This window comes from Lycium barbarum, chromosome 12, assembly GCF_019175385.1.
Source record: "Lycium barbarum isolate Lr01 chromosome 12, ASM1917538v2, whole genome shotgun sequence".
Lineage (NCBI taxonomy): Eukaryota > Viridiplantae > Streptophyta > Magnoliopsida > Solanales > Solanaceae > Lycium > Lycium barbarum.
This window is the reverse complement of record NC_083348.1, coordinates 69574788-69594447: the sequence shown is the minus strand read 5'-3', so window position 1 is coordinate 69594447 and position 19660 is coordinate 69574788. Positions and strand designations below refer to the sequence as shown.

Genomic DNA, 19660 nt, shown 5'->3' with positions numbered 1-19660 from the left:
TGAGCAAGGAAGGTCATTTAATCCCTGTTTAGCTACTTTAAGTATATATTTAATATTTTTTCTTAATTATTTACCAAATATCAGAAAATATTTTTGTCGAAAATATCAATTTAAAATAAAATTTTCTTTTCAAAAGCATGAGAAGAGATTTTCACCAAAAATATCAATTTAAAATTAAAATTTCATTTCAAAAGCACGAGAAGAGACGATAGAAATAAAAAACTGAAAAGAAAAAAGAAAGTTGTGATTATATTTCAAAGAAAAGCATGTTAAATTAATGAGGGATAGTTCAATAACTGACAAATTTTGGTATGGATAGTTTCAATTCATCGAATATATCATTATAACTTCTTTGTACAGTAGAGAAAATAATTTTGAGGCGGAAAACTATTTTCTACTTATGCTCAAAACTCAAAAATACCTTCTTTTTTTTTTGTTTTTTTTAACCTAGCACTTGAAATTATCAAAAAAATACGAGTAATATTTTAAATATTGAACCTTTACCAAACATGCTATTAAGGGTCTAAAGCAGATGTCTCTGAATTCAATTCCTATAAATGTAAGACTTGTTAATTTGCTATTTATCTAAACTTGGAGGCAAATTAGCAATTTTTAAAAGTCGAAAGGATCTGAATACTAAAGTTTGAGCTTCATTTTTTCCCCCTCTAAAATCTATGTCTTTAAATCAACAGTTGCAGCTCTGCATTCTTGAGGTATCTGATTTTCACTCCTTGTACGTTGATATATTTTTATTCTTTTTTTAAAAAATAAAAACTTGGGAATGCTTCACTGTTCAAGTTTATATATATTGGATTCATATAATGGAAGAAATAACAGGAACTATACGCTATTATTTGGTGCTTATCTGCTTCTTGAACATAAGTCTCATAATATAACTTGTTTGTTTTTTTGGTCCTTTTTTTTTTTCATTTTTCTGAGTAACCCCATTTTTTTTTACAATATATTTTTAATTCACCTTTGGATTCGGATTGATTCTTTAAAAAGTAAAACATGAACTCTTTGGTAGAGTCCTACACTAGTTGAGGATATGTGTTGATATACGTTGATATACGCTTTTCTGGATAATTCTCAACTCGTGAGCTATCTTTCGGAGCTGAGCTAGGTCCTAGGTATGTTTTTCTCAGTATGGTATTCGAGCCAGACCCACCATGATAACAGACTAAAATATGAGAGAAATTGGCAAATAAATCAAGTAGGAATATCTATAGAGGCTGTCCACTATTTAGGTTTTTAAAATTCACTGAAATAAAATGACCAAAATGAACTATAAAATGATTCACAGGTTTCTGAATCTGGGCTGGACTTGTGACTGATATCTATATAGGCTCTTGCATGAATTTTGCCAAGCAGGATTAGAAACAACCTGTTGGTAAACTGAGGCTCTTGCATCTGAAGTTATCTTAGAAGTAGAAGCAATGTGAGAACAAGTATAGTCTTGAAGTTAAGGAGAAGGATTGTGTGTTGAGAATATAATTAAATAAATAAAGTATGCTCTCTCTAACACCTTAAGCTTTTAGATGGGATGATGTCATGGTCACACACTTTAACATGGTATCAGAGCAGGCAGAGTTCTCACCTATGTTGCTCGAACTCTATAGAAATGTCGACGGGTGCGTGTCAGATCCTCCAAAAGTAGTGCATTTTTGAAGGATCCGACACGGGTGCGGCAACATTTTTAAGGATTCCGAGCAATATAGGTTCTCACTGCCACCCATTCCCAAAATGAATTTTTACGTGTTTGGCCATGAAAAAGAGAATCAAGGTCGCATGTGAGGGGGCATGTTGAGAATATAATTAAATAAATAAAGCATGCTCTCTCAACTTAAGCTTTTAGATGAGATGGTCACACGCTTTAACAGATTGAAAGATCAAGATCTGGCAGATGTTTTGAGAGGTACAAATGGTACATATAGTTGAACATAGGAAACAAGGAAGAAACATGTGAAGTATCTGAAGTTGGACTAGAAGGAGAAGGGATAAAAGATGACGGAGAATCGAGAGAAGGTTGGGATTCAACAAAATGTGAAGTTGGAGAAGGAACAAAAAACAAGAGATTGACAGGAAGAGAGGTAATAAGGAAAGACTTGTTCATGAAAGGTAACATCCCTGGAGTAGAAGATAAAAGTGAGAAGAAAGATTTAGGAGTTTGTAGCCTTTTTTACCTACAGGATACCCCAAAAACACACATGCAATTGCCCTTGGTTGAAATTTTTTCCCTACCATGTTTAGGTAGAGTTGACAACCAACGGATTTCAAATGATCATAAGATGGAGGAGAACCATTGAGTATCTCAAAAAAAAATTGTAATACTGAGGAAGGAAATCTATTGATGAGATAGGTGACAGTGAATACATAATCCCCCAATACCTCAAAAGAAGCCTAGATTGATATAAAAGGCCTGCAGAGAGATTTCACGTAGATGCTTGTGCTTTCTTTCTACCACTCTATTTTGTTGAGGACTGTGAGGAACTCCAGCTTGATATAAATGTCAGATTTAGAGAAGTCTCAGAAGAAAGTGGAGGTTTTAGAGCTTCTGCCTAATTCATATGCATTGTCAGATCTGATGGTTTTAATGGAGGCCTGAAAAGGGTTTTTGCCCGTGAAGTAAAAAGCTCTAATGATCGATAATGAATTTTTTTTGCGAGAAAGTTGGTGTCAGTGTTGTCAAAGGCGCGCTTAAAGTGCGTTTAAGCCCTGAAGCGAGGCTCAAAACATGTTGATTGCTTCGCCTCGCTTTATTTGCGCTTCAGTGTCATCAACAAGGCTCTAAGACATAGTTTTCCTTGACAATAAGCCTCTCTTGAAGAGGTGACACTAGATAATTGATATTTCACTTTATCGCAATGTTTTTACAATTTCTTTGTCCATATATTTGTTGTTCATGCTTATTATTATTAGTCTTGGACTAAACATATATATATTTGTGTTTTTTCACCATTGCGCCTTTTTTCATTAAAGCCCACGCTTTATTTCCGCTTTGCGCTTAAAGCCCCAGCTGACCTTAGAGTTTTTTTGTGCTTTTCGCTTTTAATAACACTGGTTGGTGTGTCCATGTCAGTCTTGTATAATCATCTACAATGGTGAGAAAATATCTAATCCATTATGTTTAAGATTGTATGGTTCCTAGAGGTCAATATCTATAAGTTGGAAAGGCATAATAGATTTTATAGGCTATATGAAAAAGGCATCTTTTCTATCTTGCCATGGGACACACAGAACAAATGAAAGGTTGTTTGGATGAAATTTTATCCCTGAGAAAAGGAATAGACAACAATCTGTTACAAGACACGTGACCAAAAAATACCAGTCTTATTCATATCAACAAATTGTACAATACTGGCATTACAATAATTTACGTTGCAGGAATGAAAACTATTTACGATGGCATTATTTGTAAATCGCATAGGAACAAAAGAATGAGCAGCAGTAGCAGAAGCTTTGGATTGAAAAATGTGAAGTCTATTTTCAGCCTTACCAATTACCACTGGCATCTTCAGAGAAGGGCCTTGGATAGTACAAGAGCAACTGTTAAAGACAACAGAACACATGTAACTGATTGAGCAACTGATGTACTGAAATGAGGTTGAATTGTAAGGTACAAGCAAGACATTATGTAAGACAATGTCTGAAGTCAGTTATAGGGAACCAATAGATACTACTTTCACTTTGTAATCATTAGGAGAGTAATAATATAAGGAAATGAAAGGGAGCAGTTGAAAAAATGCTTTTAGTTCCCGAGAATCTTGACCAAACATGTCATTAACCTGATGTTGCATTACTCAGTATTAGCCCCCATTATGTTATTCATGTTCTGGATGACCAGTCCAAGTATGCTAGAGGCCCATAGTGGCTGAGAGTATGCATGGACCAAAGGTTGATTTAAGTCCATATCCTTTTTCTTCAGCACTTTCCTCTTAGTACTTATTGCAATAAAGTATTCAAACAAGAATAGTTTATGTGGAACTGTAGAATAACTTATTTGAGCAAAAGGCTAGAAATATTTTTGGATTTGGATCTGCACAATCAAATAATATTTGTGGAATTTAAATGGACTAAAGGTCCAAGCATAGGGATGATTTTGAATAAAATGAATAGGATATGATTTTCAAGAAGGTGAACAGGATGTCTGTAGAAAGTGGTAATAAGGCTCTCAAAAACCTAGAGGAACAGCAAAACAGGAATGTTTGAAGACGAATATTCTAGGAAAAAGATGTTCCCAGGTCATCTGGTGACATGGAATGTAATTTGGTGTAGGAAATAGAAGTACTTTTAATGTTAAACTTATACTTGTTTGCTAATAGGAAAATATTGCTTTCCAACAAATTGAATGTTATGTCATAGGAAGGGATCAGGACTATAGAAAGATCCCTGTTGTTAGACTGCGAAAAAGTAATGCCTGGCATAGCGACGATAAGCTCAAGACAAGTTTGTAGCTTCGTTTAGATCCTTAGTTACCATTGCGAGTGAGGGGCTAGATAAACATATAGCATTTTTTGGGCAGTATATGATGGGACATGGGAGTTTTAAGAATCTGACTAGCTTCTTGAGTGGGAAGGGTAGAGAAAATAGTGTTCTTATTCTATTGAGGCTGCATGCTAAAAGTTCTAAACTATTAGAGGTATCATGGATTGTAAAGGGGCTGAATCATGTAAAGAAGAGGAGATTGGTAAAAAGTTTGGTGCACACATAGATAGCTGGCATCGTCTGCTTTCAAGAGACCAAGCTAGAAGGGGATACTAGGGAATAGTTAAAGAATTGTGGGCAAATACATGGGGTAAATTTGCACACTTCCACTTTTCACTTTTTTCGTTTCATAATCATATTCATTGTGCTATGCATCTTGTTTTTCACATTAATATAGTAAAAGGCCTGTAACAATTTCTTGAACTCAAATAGTCAGCACTTCGGACTGCTAGTCGCTGGTCCTTTGTCATAATGATCCTTCTAATATGTCTAGCTAGAGATTAAGGATATGACACCTTTCTGGGGAATATTTACTTATCCTGAACTTGGAGGATTTATATAATTACACCAATGTTGAGTTTCATTGTCCTCTTCTTGCACTAACAAGCACTGTTCTTTGGCAAACAGGCTGTTTTGGTGTTCCCAGCTTTTTTTTTGCATTGGTAGGCTTATAACTTGTCGCGTTGAAGCATGATCTTGGCATTTTCACATCTCCTTCACAGGGCTTCCTTCTTTTAAAATGCTTCAATCTCTCTACAAATGCCAAATAAAATTGTGTACAAAGATCAGGAAAACCAGCTTTTTGGTGCAGTTTGTGTCAACTAGCTGTGGCAGCAATGCCCCAGCTGATGAGAGCAAGTCACTCATTAATTTGTGTCACAAGAAGTCACATGGTTTATCTAAAGAAACCATCATTAGTGAAGCAAAAGTACTCCAATTAGAAAATGATACATGTTCAAAAGTTTCAGCTGTGATTGAGTTCTTCCAAAACCATGGGTTTTCTGCAACCCAAGTGAAGAAAATAATTAGACAACGCCCTCATTTATTATCATCTAGGGTGAACAAAACCCTAAAGCCCAAGTTGAATTTCTTGCAATCAATTGGCTTTTCTGAAGATGAATGCAATAAGATTATAAGTTTTCAACCCCGCATACTTTCTAGAAGCATAAGGAACCATCTGGCTCCATCTTTTGATTTCCTGAAGACTTTCATGGGTAGTAAAGTGCGAGCACTTGTTGCCATCAAACATTATCCACAAATCCTTGATTGTAAGGTCTCTCATTGTTGGAAGCAGACTGTACAGATATTGGGCCAAATTGGTATTCCTGATTCTCAAGTGTCAGAGTTTATTCAAAAATCTGCTATTATCTTGACTTTAAATCCCCAAAAGATGAGTGAGGTTGGCTTGAGGCTGAAGGAAATGGGGTTTGATGTTACTTCTCCAGCATTTAGGACAGCTTTTGCCTCAATGTCTAGAGTTGCTCATCCCAAAATGGAAAGGAAATTTGAAACATACAGAAGTTTGGGCTTTTCAGATGGCGAGATCCTTAATATATTCAGATTGCAGCCAACTTGCATGTTTTATACCGAGGAGAATATCAGGGCAATTTTAGACCCAATTTTTTTTTTTTTTCAAGCATAGTATCAAAGCTAGGTCCATCTCACTCTGTTTACCGATGTTTTTGTATGATGTTGTTCATGTTCCAGTTGCCACGCTTCGATGGGGGAGCCTGGATTTTCATTAAAGGAGATTTAAAATATAAAGAAGTAAACACACGAAGAAGCTTCAACATATATACAATTTTGTACATACGATGTAATCTTTTGGGGAAGGGGATTCGAATGAATCCTTTGCGCCCCCTTGCTCGGCTCATACACATCAGTCTGTTATGGTTCTTTGGTTCCTTACCGCATGAATTGCCTTTTGAGGTTGAGTTAGATCCAATATCTGTTTTGTTATCAAGTTATCCCAATAATTCTTGACACTCATATAGAATATTACTAGTGACATTGGCTCGGGCTTATGAAGAGTTAAATTTGCAATTCTTTTCAGTCCATTCTTTTTGGCATTAAGTTATTGAAAAAATAGTTCAACATTTTCTGCAAATTCTTAAAAATAAAATCATATTTGAGAGTTAAAGAAGAACAATTTTCTTATTCTAGAGTTTATTTTTGTTTTCAAATAATGCAAATGCATGATATAAAAACACCTCTTCTTTTTATTTTAATGAAAGTTTTTTATAGTATACACTTCAATAACTCAAATTGAGTTTGACTATATGTGGGATTAACTTCGCTTAATTTTTGTGAATTAAATCAACATATATTGACCAAGCAACTTATCATAGAAAGATACAACATCACATATGTAAAGATACTATGATTTGTTAATAGCGGAGAAGTGACAGACATATACATGCAAAATGTGCAACAAAACGATACATCAGTTAGCAGGAGTCTACAGATGAAGCTTATCATTTCTTTACAAATTCTCTTCTTTATTTTTCTTTAATGTTTTGGGTATTTCTACCTTTGTTGCAATTATATTTTAACTAAAGTTGAAGCTCAAAACAAAGTATGTTGGTTCATTCTCTTGTCTAGACATTTCTAGAAGAAAAAATAAATTCAAGTGTCAATTTCAAGCTGAAAGTAATTTATAACAGAAAACTACTATCCTCACACTACTATTGATAACAAGCTCATCATATAAGAATTCGACAGATTGGTCATGAGAATGCCTAAAGTCCAAAACCTTTCATGCCTAAAGTCCAAAACCTTTCGAGGAATGTCATAATCAATGGTAGTACTGGAGTCTATAGTTTTTTATTCAACAAATAACATTCCAAATTTCTGTTTTAATTAACCCATTCCATAAGACGGAATCATCAAACACTGAATATGTACAATGTCAAATGTGTCTTAATCTCTTAATACATTTATTATATCATAGTGCAATATGTGGAAGTCCAAGAAAAATAAAAAGCTAATAAGTTTCATACTCTTTTCTTTAACTTGAAAAAGTAAACCTATATTGAATGCAATTTCATAACGTTTACTGTCACTTAAAATTTACAAATAGCTATTCTCAATTATTAAATATATAATAACACGTTTTCATAATACGACGCGAAATTATGTGTCCAAGGAAAGTGAAACTCTGCTAATAACTACTATAGTTTTTAATATTGATATTATTTTCTGTATAAAAAAAATGGCTTTTGTTAGTGGAATTATCAGAAATGGAGTAAAAGCTGTGATGGCAATTTTAATAATTTTTCAAAAGATATTAAGTAAGATTTTAGATTAATATACAATTTCGGTTTGATTAAATTACCCAAAAATCTCATATATGATGCAACATACTTCTTTTGTCCTAGTCATATGGTACTTTTCATTTTTCAAGATTTAAACTGTATAAACTTTAACCAACATTTTAAAATGTATTTATTGATCATATTGATATGATAAGAGTTGCAACTTGTTGTATTTAATTCAATTTAACTTAAAATAAAATCAAATCGACTCTTGACAAATAAAAAATATCACATAAATTGAGGTAAAGTTATCACGTGACATTATTGAGAAAAACTTTAAAAAGAAATAAGTAGCACAAGAGGAGTTGGAGCTAGATTGTTATATGAGCCTTACAAAATGTCTCAAAATTTGCTCTTATTTACAAAATTACATGGTGGCAATTGAAGCAATACGAAATTAACTCAAGGGCAAACTAAAATGGGACAATAAATCTAAAAATCGGACAACACATGTCAAGCTTTCAACGGAGGATGCAAGTTTGTGAGGTCGGCAAAACCCCAACATTCTTATTTAGTAAGTAAAAGTAATGTAAGTGAAGTTATTGAGAGGAAGCCAAGTTTCTCTCTATACTTGGTAGGTTGTTCCTCTGACTATTCAATGTCCATCATTGTACTCTCGTACACATTACAATAATAGAGTAGCACTATGCTCATTTATCTCATCAGCTAGATATCCAGCTCGAATTAAATGCCTGTGGACACTTACTCTCTAATATAATGACATTTCTAAGATTTATCATCACGTGCAAAATTTGACAGCCCCAAATTATTCTGCTTCAAGCATTAATATAGCTATCTAAGTTATCAAAGGGGTGATCAAGAGAAATGGAACTTCCAATTCCAAACAGAGTGAAGAAAGCTTGGGATGAATGGAATATACAAGTATTTCTCCTCTTAAGCCTCTTCCTCCAAGCAATTTCACTCTTATTAGCACCATTTAGAAAGAGATCAAGGAACAAGTGGCTGATGTTGCTTATTTGGCTGTCCTACCTGGCTGCTGACTGGGCTCCTGGCTTTGTTATTGGTCTTATTACCAACGCTGTCACCACTAGCTGTCCTTCTTCTAGTAATAGTCCAAATGAAGAATATTACAAGAGTATTATTCTCACATTTTGGACCCCTTTCCTTTTGTTACACCTTGGTGGGGCTGATACTATAACCTCTTTTGCTCTTGAAGATAATGAGCTGTGGATTAGGTATGTTTTTGCCTTCATTTTCCAGGTCGTTGCCTCTGCTTATGTCTTTTATTTGTCACTTCCTCAAAATACACTCTGGCCTCCCACACTCCTCAATTTTCTTGCTGGAATAGTCAAATGCATCGAGCGGGCACGCGTGCAATATCTTGCTACCAGGGAAAATCTAAAAAATTCTAGTGCTGAAATATTGAAAAAGAGTGCTGGTCCTAATGATGCTACCAAATTAAAGAACTTGGATGTTGTTAAATTTGCATATGATCTGTTTGAGAGGTATAAAGGTCTTATTGTGGGTGATAAATTTACACCGGAGGAATATAAGGCAAGTCAGAAGTTAGTCTGCAACAATATAAAGGATGGGAATGAAGCATTTAGGGTAGTGGAGGCTGAAATGTATATCATATACGAGGCCTTACACACGAAGGCCCCACTTTTAGTTCGTTCCAAAAAGAAGTACGTACTCATCTCCCGTTCAGTTTATTGGGTTTTGTTAGTAACTACATTGGGTCTTTTTGCTTTCATGGATAAAGGAGGATTTCGCTCAGTGGATGTGGCTGTTACCTATGCTTTGCTCTTTGGTACTGTTATTCTGGATGCAATAGCTGTGCTGATTATGATATTTTCATCCTACTTGGTCGTTGCATCCATGTTGCAGTCTCCAATTTTGGGCATTTTGGTACGTCGTCCCTCAGAACTAGTGATGCGAATTTGGAGCCGATGCTTCCCACAAACCGTGCACCAGTATAACCTTATAAGTCATTGTCGACAACAACGTTCAAGAAGTTGTCAAAACTCGTTGAGTTTCTTTGGCCTTGCTGGCTTTTGGGACGAGCTAAAGTATGTATCCCAGGTACTGTTGACCTGTGTAACCAACTCAATCCAATAGCTTAATCTGATAAGAGGAATTAGACTTTTTGTTGTTTAATTATATTATGCCAAGCTCCCTCACATGTTGGAGTGGTCCACTTTTTGGGTGACGGTAAGATTTGAACTCCGAACCTTTTGCCTGCTCTGATACAATGTTGAACTGTGTGACAATTTCATCTAAAAGCTTAAGATATTCGAGAGAAAGCACTTTTAGTTTTTTAATTGTATTATGTCTGAATAGGTACCAATCCCGCAGGCTGAAAGGCTGCAGCGCAGAATATTTTCAAAGGCCAAACCAGTTTTCGATCTGCCACGGAGAAAAACAGATGGCCAGTTATGTCCTAAAGACCACTGGGCTTATCACTTCCCGTACCCAACAGAAAGTTCGCATAAGCTCTTCTATGCAACTAGTGATGAGGAATTCCTCATACTCTCCCACATTGCCACTGAAATCTGCTTCCATTTTGATGATGATCATAGTAATGTGATGATCTTAAATTCCTTGAAGTCTAACCACGTCAAAGATTTTCGCGTTTGGTGTAAGCTTATGTCAGATTATGTGTTGTACCTTGTTGCATTCAATCCATCTTGCATGGAGACTGCTTCAAAATATCAGAAAACTATTGAAGAGACATTGGCTGAGGTCGCGGAGTTGTTCCTTCAAGGAAACGAGAAGTCATTAACAGATCAAAGGAAAGCTTGTGAAGAGATTCTTGGCCTAGCCAAGACCAATAATATTACTAATGATTCTATGAAAGAAGATGATCAACTAGTCCTCGATGAATCTGAGAAAGGTAATAGGTCCAAAGGATCAATATTGTATCGGGCGAGCCTATTGGCGAATGTTTTGATAAGTAGCCAGGATGCATATACAAGATGGAGCAGACTCTTTGATGTGTGGATGGAAAGGTTACTGGAGGCAGCAAAATGGAGCAGACCAAATTTCCACGCTCAAAATCTGTGCAAAGGGGGAGAATTTTTGAGTTTGGTGTGGTTGTTAATGGCTCATTTAGGAAGTGGATCGCAATACCAAGTTGAGGGGCTTAACTTGAGTCCACTATGGCTCCAACCGTTCCGTCCAGCCAGCCCCCAGTTCGACACCGATGAATAGTGGGACAGTTGGGAAATGCCTGATGCTATTTGCTCCTCTAGTAGAGAGTATAAGTCTTATGTACTATTACTGTAAATATAATAATGGTACTACTACCGTTCTTCTGTCGAATAATTAAGGGTGAACATGCTTAAACTTTGGTTAAATATATGAACACCTTAACAATTGGAAAACGGTCAATTTTTAACCATGTGTAACAGTCAGCCAAAAACCAAAAGAAGGGTGGTGTTTCCCACGTCAACCAGATTTATCTGAAAACTAAAACACCTTAACATTGTTGGTTTACATTCTACATCTTCGTAGTTCCATGAAGTCGCATATTCAACAAACCGTAAAAGAAAAAAAGGAAACAGATGATCTATTTGGACAAATTCAAGGACTTGAGGCTCATTTTGACAGTAAACAAAATTTGAATGAGCATAATTTGCATATCCAATCACACGATCAAGTTCCAATTACTAAAATGTATACGCAGAATTTGTCGACGAGATCTTGCAGTAAGCAGCAACAAGATATCTATAACCTTCAGCGAGAGGACTATCAGAAGCTACCAGAGGACAAACAGCCTGCAATTAAACATTCTTCCTTCTGATCTTTCCCTTGCCATGATTCTTCTTCTTAGCTATTTTAAGCTTCTTTTTCATCTTCTTTCCAAGAGGTTTTAAGGATTTTGCACTTTCATTGCCATCAGCCATCTCCACATCTGGAAATCAAGATGATGACAAATTAGCATATTGGGAGAAGGCTAAAAATACAGACGTGCAAGTTCCGGTTCGTTTCAGCAGCACCAGAAGATACAAAACACTGGAGTAGAATGAGCAGTTAAATCTCACTCGCATGTATTGGTCTTTCCACAAGAAGTAAATGGAAGGGCTCTTACATATCAAGAAGCTAATTTTACCAACATGCGAAGACACACTCAACAAGGGAGTCTGAGTTACAAGCTAAACTTAGTGAAACTAATGTATTCAATGGACTCTAGTTACGAGATATCTTCCTTTTGTCGCAATATGCTTCAGAAAATTCATACAACTACTAGCGGCTACTAGCGGCTGCAGGTTCCCATGTCATCAAAAAAAATTCATACAACTACATCTTTTTCCCAATATAACTACTGGAATCACTGGACATACAGATTGAGACAAATTAGATGACGCTGGTAAATGGCTGTATTGTCTGCATTTATGAATTGTCTGCATTTAGGCACTGCAATCCCGTCTAATCTAACTTTTTCAGTTTTTATGTTGGTTGACGTGGTGTCCTGGCAAGCTTGTGCGCATCTCAACTATTTTTTTTTTATAACAATGGTGTTCGGGCCAACTTACGCACATCGACTATTTCACTGCACATGCTACCTCTCACCAGCAAAGGTACCGGTTAACTCAGTTTACCAACGCTTAGGCAAATGAGAAGAATTACCTAGTGCTTTTGTATCTTCTGGGATTTGAGTCTAGTCTCCAAGGTTTGCATCCACTTGCTCGATCACTAAACCACCCCCTTGGATGCATTACTTTATAAGACATGAACCCGCAGTCACCGGAAACTCTTTGAAGAGCAAATGATGTTAAGTAGTTTTTGATAGCATTATCAACTCTACTTTGGTAGAATTACTAATGAGCCCAAGTGCTAGTCCAGCACACGAAGGTGAGCGCCCAGACATAAAGTAGGGGTGAAGTGGAAATGATTTCCGTCCACCCAAAAGCTCACGCCCCTCGTTTAAAGTAGGCCTACTCTCCGTTTTTTTGCAACGTAGGTTAGTTTATCTTCTTTTCATTTTTTTTGTCGTTTTGTATATTTTGTCTTTTCCCTTTTATTAAAGAAACAAAAAAAAAGGGGGGGAAAAGACAAAATAGAGAAAAGGGCAAAAAAAATGAAAAGAAGATAAACTAAGTACACAAATTACCTACTTAGAGCTATTTAAGTACTCTTTTTACACTTATACCTATTAATAACTCAAATTAAATATGTGCCACAAACTAATTACCCATGCTTAATACTTATTCAATAAGCAAGCATGTGTGGCGTCAGATGTTGACTTTTTGAGTTTCACCATTTTTTTAACGTAGATTAGTTTATCTCCTTTTCATTTTTGTCTTTTTCTCTACTTTCCCTTTTTGTCGTTTTCTTTTCATAGATTAAAATAAAGTACAAAATTAAAATATAAGTCTAAAATTAGTTGGCTAATATTTTATATTTGTACTTTATATTTATTTACCTTTGTAAAGAAAAACAAAAAGACAAAAAAGGGGAAAAAGACAAAACAGAGGAAAAGACAAAAAAAAAAGATAACCTAACCTATGTGAAAAACGGTGAAACCCAAAAAGAGGGTGTTTAGAATGACTTAAAGGGTGGTTTGACCAGCTTTTAAGCTCTTTTTAACTTATTTGAGTGTTTGGCAAAGACAAAAAATACTTTAAACAAGTTTAAAATGCTTAAAACAAGCCAAAAGCTATAAGTTGGGCAACAGTTGCCGAACTTATTGTTGTTCGACTAACAAGCCATTTTTGTTTGACCAACAATTTCACCTTTTTATCCTTAATGTAATTTTTTCTAATTCCAAGAATGTCCTCATAGAGAAAAGCCTTATTCTACCCATTTCTTTTCGTTTCTTCATTTCTCTATCTGTTCCTCCATAGTTATTGCCTAGCTCCCTAATCTGCCAACTGCATAGTGAATCTGCATTCACTTAGGAATCCATTCTTAAAAATATTCAGTGGTGCACTGGTTATGCGTTGGCATTATGTCCAATTGTGTTCAGGTGTAGTGTAGAATCGGTCTTCTAAATAGAACTTTTTTATTTTCTAATACCTTTTTTTTTTCTTCATTCAGTTCTTCCCCACATCTGCCAGTCTACCACTGTAACTAAACCTTTGCTAAATATGCACACATAATAACATAAAATTACCTTATGTAATTAATGTAATATTGGAATTGAATAAAAATATTTGTTTTTATTTGAATCAATTAAATTAAAAAAAATCTTGAAATAATCAGTTTATATATAGTGATGACAAAAATATTTCAATCATTTTAACAGAAAAAATTACTGAAGCACTTCTTTCCAAACAGCAACTTTCTTTCCACTCCAACACTTGTACCCAAACATGTAAGTTACTTACTTATTTAAAATCAGCTCCAGCACTTAAAAGTATTTTTCAGCACTTGGTGCTTAAAAGCTACTTAAATTCAGTCAATCCAAACGGGCTCAAAGTCAGCATGTGATAAAGCATGGGTAATCCTCTAATGGGCACAACAAGGGTTATTATTTTGTGGCTCATAGCTTAACAACTATAACGGAAAAAAGCGTAAGTAAATAGATCCAAGTAGGTAATTTGTTATCTTTCAAGTATTATTTTCCAACATGAACAGCAGATATTTCTTCCAGCCTTTTTAATAAATTTTTGTTTTTCTCTTTTCTACCTTCCCCGCACCATTCCACTCCTATCAACAATATCCAAAAAACAACACAGCAAGGAAAAAAAAAGACATAAAATTTAATTCCAAACTGGAATCAGCCAAAGCAACAAAATTTTTCCTTTTAGCAAATATATCCACTGCTAGACCACAAGCAGACTTTTTTTTATTCAATTTTGCAGCACACATACATGTAAGAATCAGAATACCATTTACTTCTTCCAATAAGGAAAGCACCCAAGAAAGAACATAATAAACCCCCCCAAAAAAGACATCATGTTTATTCCAAATCAAACAAACAGATAACTGATTAAGGATGTGTTTGATATAGAGTAAATTTTCCAATTTTCCCATGTTCAATTGTCAAATTTTCTGGAAAACATCAGTTCCTTAAAAAATAAAGGAAAAATACATTTCAACCTCATCTTCACCACATATTTGTCTAGGTTATATACAAATGCTATAGATTTTCCAAGAAAACATTTTTCTTGGTACCAAACACACCCTAAATTGCAAAAAAATGAAATGGGTTCATGGAGAACATTAAATTAAAAAGAATATAGATAGCAGTAAAAAAAAAAAAATACCCATTTTAGTATCATTGTTAGAAGTAGACCCATCTGTATCCATAGTTGTGGAACTGAAAGGAGACTTAACAACAAGTTTAGGGGCAGCAAGGGCAGCTTCTTGGGCAGCTAATTTAGCAGCTTCTTTCTTAAGTACACTTGGCTCAGTAGCAACTATTTCTCTCCTTATTGCTCTTAACCTCTTTTCCCTCTTACATCTCATTGACTTTGCCATTTTTTTCTTCTACTTTTTTGCAAATCTTTGTTTTAGTAGCTGTCTTTGGTTTTTTTTCTCCTTTTGAGCAGCTCTATGGAGAGAGTTTTGTTTAGGGTTTAAAGGAGGCAACAACGGCGGAACCTTTATGTCCAATTACTACAAGGCTTAAATTACGTTTTGCTCCCAAAAGTAATTCTTTATTGCACTTTGTGCGTTTTTTGTTTTGGTTTCCATCCGGGTCCGCTACCTGCATTGAGACCGGATTAAATTCGGATTTGGGCCGGGTAGTCCACATTAGGAGGCAAAGCACTCCCTAACAATGATGGCTCCGTATTTAAGGAGGGTTGAATTCGAGATCTCTTAATTAAGAATGAAGTAGTACCAGTCACTACCTCACAACCCTTGTTGGCGGCGTTTCGTATAGTGCAAAATATTTTTGATGGATCATGTCTCAATGTTATTGGGTCATGTAAGGTGAAAATTAGTGTACATAAATACAGGGGCGGACCTATGTAAAATTTTTGGGTGCTCCGGCACCCATTAAATTCAGTTACGGAGTGTATAACTGTATAGAAAATATAAAGGAAACAGATATAAATAGTTAATAGAGCACCCCCGAACTCAAAATTCCTGGATCCAGCACCCCCGAACTCAAAATTCTGGGTCCGCCTCTGCATAAATATAGTGTTTTGATGATTATTTTTTCGTATTAAAGATTGATGATAATTTTTAAGTAGTGGGAAAAGGTTCAAATATACCTTTCAAGTTTAAAAATTATCTTATATTTGTCAAACTAACATTAGTATTTTCTATTTCAAATATACCGCTCTCACTAACAATTTTTCATAGGAAAAACATTAATTTGATTTGGCTGAAATTCTTAATTTGTTTAAGGATATATTTAGACATTTTCAATTATCCAGGGGAATGTTCTACATTATTGTAGATGGTGTATATAAATCAATTTGATAATTTACAAGTAAGTTTGGATCTTTTGTTTGTCTAAGTGATTCCAGTATGACAAATTGTAGATCCAAAGTGGACAATCATGATAAGGAGGAGAACAATACTAGATAAAATTAATGGTACATGAATTTTATGGACCGAAAAGTAAATATATATATATATATATGACAAATCAAGTATAGTGTGATTGAATTTGGTTAGGTGAAACCAAGAAAATTAATAAACGTATATTGACAGAGGGGAAGGAGTAACATTTAATAATTTTTCAAAATATTATTCAGTGTTATTTGGAGAAATTCTAATAGCCTGTTTGGCCAAGCTTTTAAAAACAACTTATTTTAAAAGTACTTTTAGCTAAAAGTAGTTTGTGTTTGGCCAATTAATTTTAAAAAGTACTTTTGAACAGTAATTAATGTTTGACCAAGCTTTTAAAAAGTGCTTCTAAGTGTATTTTTCTCCAAAGTACTTTTCAAAAAAGTGCTTTTAGGCATGTCACGACCCAACCCCGTAGGCCGTGACTAAATACCCGAACTGGGCACTCGTATACACTCCCGTTAGCTACATGTTCAGTCCACAACAAACATCATATGGAATTCATAACGACCAAACCATGGTCTCAGATTTGTCGCATAATTATACATATAAAAGCAAGCCGACAAGGCTGCCATCACACATCAATATCATATGCAAACCGACAAGGCTACCATCATATATCAATATTATATGCAAGCCGACAAGGCTGCCACTATAGACGAACATCATACCACAGCACATCGTATAGACACAGCTGAACAGAACCCATACACAACCCACACATATGTCCACAGACCTCTAAGAGTATCAGCAGTAACATAACATATGACGGGACAGGGCCCCGTCGTACCCTTAAACAACATATGCATATATTTAGATCAAAAAGGATCTATACCAAAGTCTGGGCTCCGAAACAACGGAACTCTCCAAGATAGCAGAAGGGAAATCTTATGCTGTCGGTTCACCAAAGCGTGTATCTGTACCTGCAGGCATGAAACACAGCTCCCCGAAGAAAGAGAGTCAGTACGGAATATGTACTGAGCATGTAAAGCATAAAACACAGTAAAAGGATCATAACTGAAATATGGAGTACAGTAAATGTGTACAATATCCAGAATACCAAATCACTTGCCTTTATAACATAATCATATTTGTCAATATCATATATCGTATGCATATTCATATATCGTACCCGGCCCTTTAATGAGGGACTCGGTGAATAAGATCATCATATGCCCTCCTGGCCACCATGATATATCATCATATCGTCATATCATCATATCATCATATCATCATATACATATATACCGTACCCGGCCCTCTAGTGAGGGACTCGGTGAACAATGCAGTGAAACTGTGCACGATAACATACCCGGCCCGGGACTCAGTGGAAGATATATTGAGGTATGCATGAGCAGAGTAGTGAGAAACTATATGCAATTCAAAACGTTTTTAAGGACTCAATAGAATAGTCAACACGAACCATCGTTCGCAAATTCAAATAATAGTCATATCTTTTACCTTTCGGATGTCCCTGCGGATTATATCAAAATGGCACTTTGAAATCATATGTACATATCAAAATATATATGTAAAATGTAAGTTATGAGAATCAAGATCATTAGCCATCCTAGTGGCTTTAGGAATAGGAGTTCCTTTGGAATCATATATATATCGTATATTCATTTCACAACGATCATGCCAAAAAGAAAGAAGGTTTAGCTTCACATACCTGTAGCGCTTATTTGTCACACAATATGTATACGCTGCCCAATAATACTTCAACCTATATTAAGACGCCAACAACTATGGTTAAGCTACGGGGAGATTCAAAACGTATTCTAACGTTAGTAACTCCTTTCTAGATGTTTAGACGATGTTTTCTCTTGTAGCCAAACCAACTACATAGAACCAATCCCACATCAATAATTATACATTCAATACCAATCCGGACAGCCCACACAACATCCAAACAGTCTGTATTCACAACATTCAATAGCGATTCACATACGGCTGCTACATTCTCAATTTATTTGTAATAGTTTGTAGCCTTAACGTTTGCATGTAACAACTTTATAACAGCCCATCCAACATACAACACGATGCATAATCTTAATTATCATTAATCTTCCAAACTCAATAAGAATAACAACAACGTGTCAAAACAGCCCGTACCTTACAACACTAGATAATAGTGTACATGCGATTATGACACATCCAATTTATTCTTGTTAGGCTATAGTCATAATATTTCGTCGAAACGATTCTATAACAGCCCAACCACTATGACAACATGATGTATACTTTTAACTATAATTATTTTTCCAACTTAATGAAAACAACACGTCCAAAACAGTCCCTAACCAACAACACGTCTAAAACAGTCCCTAACCGACAACATAATAATGTTCGGAATTCTTGCAAACGTTTACGAACATACTAAGCAAACCACATATGATTCTTACACATTATTTCATGTCTTCTTTTCATATAATTTCAGTAAGTTATGACCAGCAATTACATAACACCTACATCATCAATTCATACGCAACTAAGCTACATCGTCATCTCTATAATCCTTACAACAACTCACAAACGCCTTTAGTTCCAACTCCAACCATTAAACACCTTTATTTCCATCATAAAATTCATGACAATAACAATCAAAATATCAAGTAAAATCAGTTCACTAACTTCCACACAAAACAGTCCACTACATGACTTAACCATGCTTCAACATCACACATATAAAATCATGGATTCAATTATTTTCATACTAACACAACTTCACCTTTAACCTTCCAATTCTTTTCATTCTTTTTACCATGCAATCTATGATAGAATCATCCATAATTACTAAAGAAAATCAGTCCACCATGGCCACTAAAACAGTCCCTACGGCCACATTAACATTCCAACACCAACATTCATGATCTTATGCATGCAATTCATGTTCATCAAGTTACAACCATACTTCAACATCAACATATATAAGTTCATGTCTACTATCATGTTCCAACATCAACACACATCATTTCATGCATGAAACCTATATTCACACATCTACATCACCTTTAACACATGTAGAAGAAAGTTAGATCTTACCTTGACAATCCGACTTCTCAACTTGGCTAGAGTTTGTGAATTGAAATGATAATGGTTCTTGTTGCTCCAATGACTATCTTCACGTTCCGAGGGACCTTCTAAAGGGTTGAAATTCTTGAAGAAGTATTTTTTTGATCAACACACAAAGAGCTTAAAATCAGCTAGCCTTGGCCGAGAGCTCTCCTCTTTCCCTCTCTAAGTTTTCTATTTTTGTGTTGTGAAGTTGGAATGAAAAGATGAGCTCTCTTAGTCATCCATTTGATTAAACTAAGATGACTACAAGTTGGACACAACACATGCTCCACTCATGACATTGAGCACTCAATTAACTTTACACTAAAATTCAATTCTTTTTCTCTATACTTTCGGCCAACCTCACTCTTTGTTTC

General features: G+C 35.3%; 3 protein-coding genes across 6 annotated transcripts; 2 read left to right on the top strand and 1 right to left on the bottom strand.

Moving 5' to 3' along the window:
• The first annotated feature begins 296 nt into the window (after window positions 1-296).
• Window positions 297-6443, top strand: LOC132621080 (uncharacterized). 3 transcript variants are annotated; one of them, XR_009575409.1, is made up of 2 exons: window positions 297-713; window positions 3428-5101. XR_009575409.1 is itself a non-coding variant. In XM_060335222.1 (2 exons), exon 2 carries the CDS (start codon window positions 5225-5227, stop codon window positions 6125-6127), a length of 903 nt encoding a protein of 300 aa, XP_060191205.1. In that variant the 5' UTR covers window positions 297-713; window positions 5113-5224; the 3' UTR covers window positions 6128-6443. The 3 variants fall into 3 exon arrangements, 1 of the variants encoding a protein (XP_060191205.1); XR_009575408.1 differs by having other exon boundaries at window positions 3385-5101; XM_060335222.1 differs by lacking the exon at window positions 3428-5101 and adding an exon at window positions 5113-6443.
• Window positions 6444-8339: 1896 nt separating this feature from the next.
• On the top strand, window positions 8340-11111 carry LOC132621077 (uncharacterized). Of its 2 annotated transcripts, none has more exons than XM_060335216.1 (2): window positions 8340-9842; window positions 10116-11111. In XM_060335216.1, the coding sequence occupies exons 1-2, from the start codon at window positions 8625-8627 to the stop codon at window positions 10968-10970; spliced, it is 2073 nt and encodes a 690-aa protein (XP_060191199.1). In that variant the 5' UTR covers window positions 8340-8624; the 3' UTR covers window positions 10971-11111. The 2 variants fall into 2 exon arrangements, with proteins under 2 accessions (XP_060191199.1, XP_060191198.1); XM_060335215.1 differs by having other exon boundaries at window positions 8344-9842; window positions 10101-11111.
• Window positions 11112-11198: 87 nt separating this feature from the next.
• LOC132621081 (uncharacterized) lies at window positions 11199-15300 on the bottom strand. Its single transcript, XM_060335223.1, has 2 exons — window positions 14972-15300; window positions 11199-11673 (listed from the first exon to the last, which is right to left on the bottom strand). The coding sequence occupies exons 1-2, from the start codon at window positions 15183-15185 to the stop codon at window positions 11543-11545; spliced, it is 345 nt and encodes a 114-aa protein (XP_060191206.1). The 5' UTR covers window positions 15186-15300; the 3' UTR covers window positions 11199-11542.
• Between the last annotated feature and the right edge of the window lie 4360 nt (window positions 15301-19660).

Excerpts from the sequence above, each read along its gene's own strand:
- LOC132621080 (XM_060335222.1), top strand. The coding sequence starts at position 5,225 with ATGCTTCAATCTCTCTACAAATGCCAAATAAAATTGTGTACAAAGATC.
- LOC132621077 (XM_060335215.1), top strand. The coding sequence starts at position 8,625 with ATGGAACTTCCAATTCCAAACAGAGTGAAGAAAGCTTGGGATGAATGG. Across the intron at positions 9,843-10,100 it reads AGCTAAAGTATGTATCCCAG|GTACCAATCCCGCAGGCTGA; the intron begins GTACTGTTGACC and ends ATGTCTGAATAG.
- LOC132621081 (XM_060335223.1), bottom strand. The coding sequence starts at position 15,185 with ATGGCAAAGTCAATGAGATGTAAGAGGGAAAAGAGGTTAAGAGCAATA. Across the intron at positions 11,674-14,971 it reads TAACAATGATACTAAAATGG|ATGTGGAGATGGCTGATGGC; the intron begins GTATTTTTTTTT and ends CTTGATTTCCAG.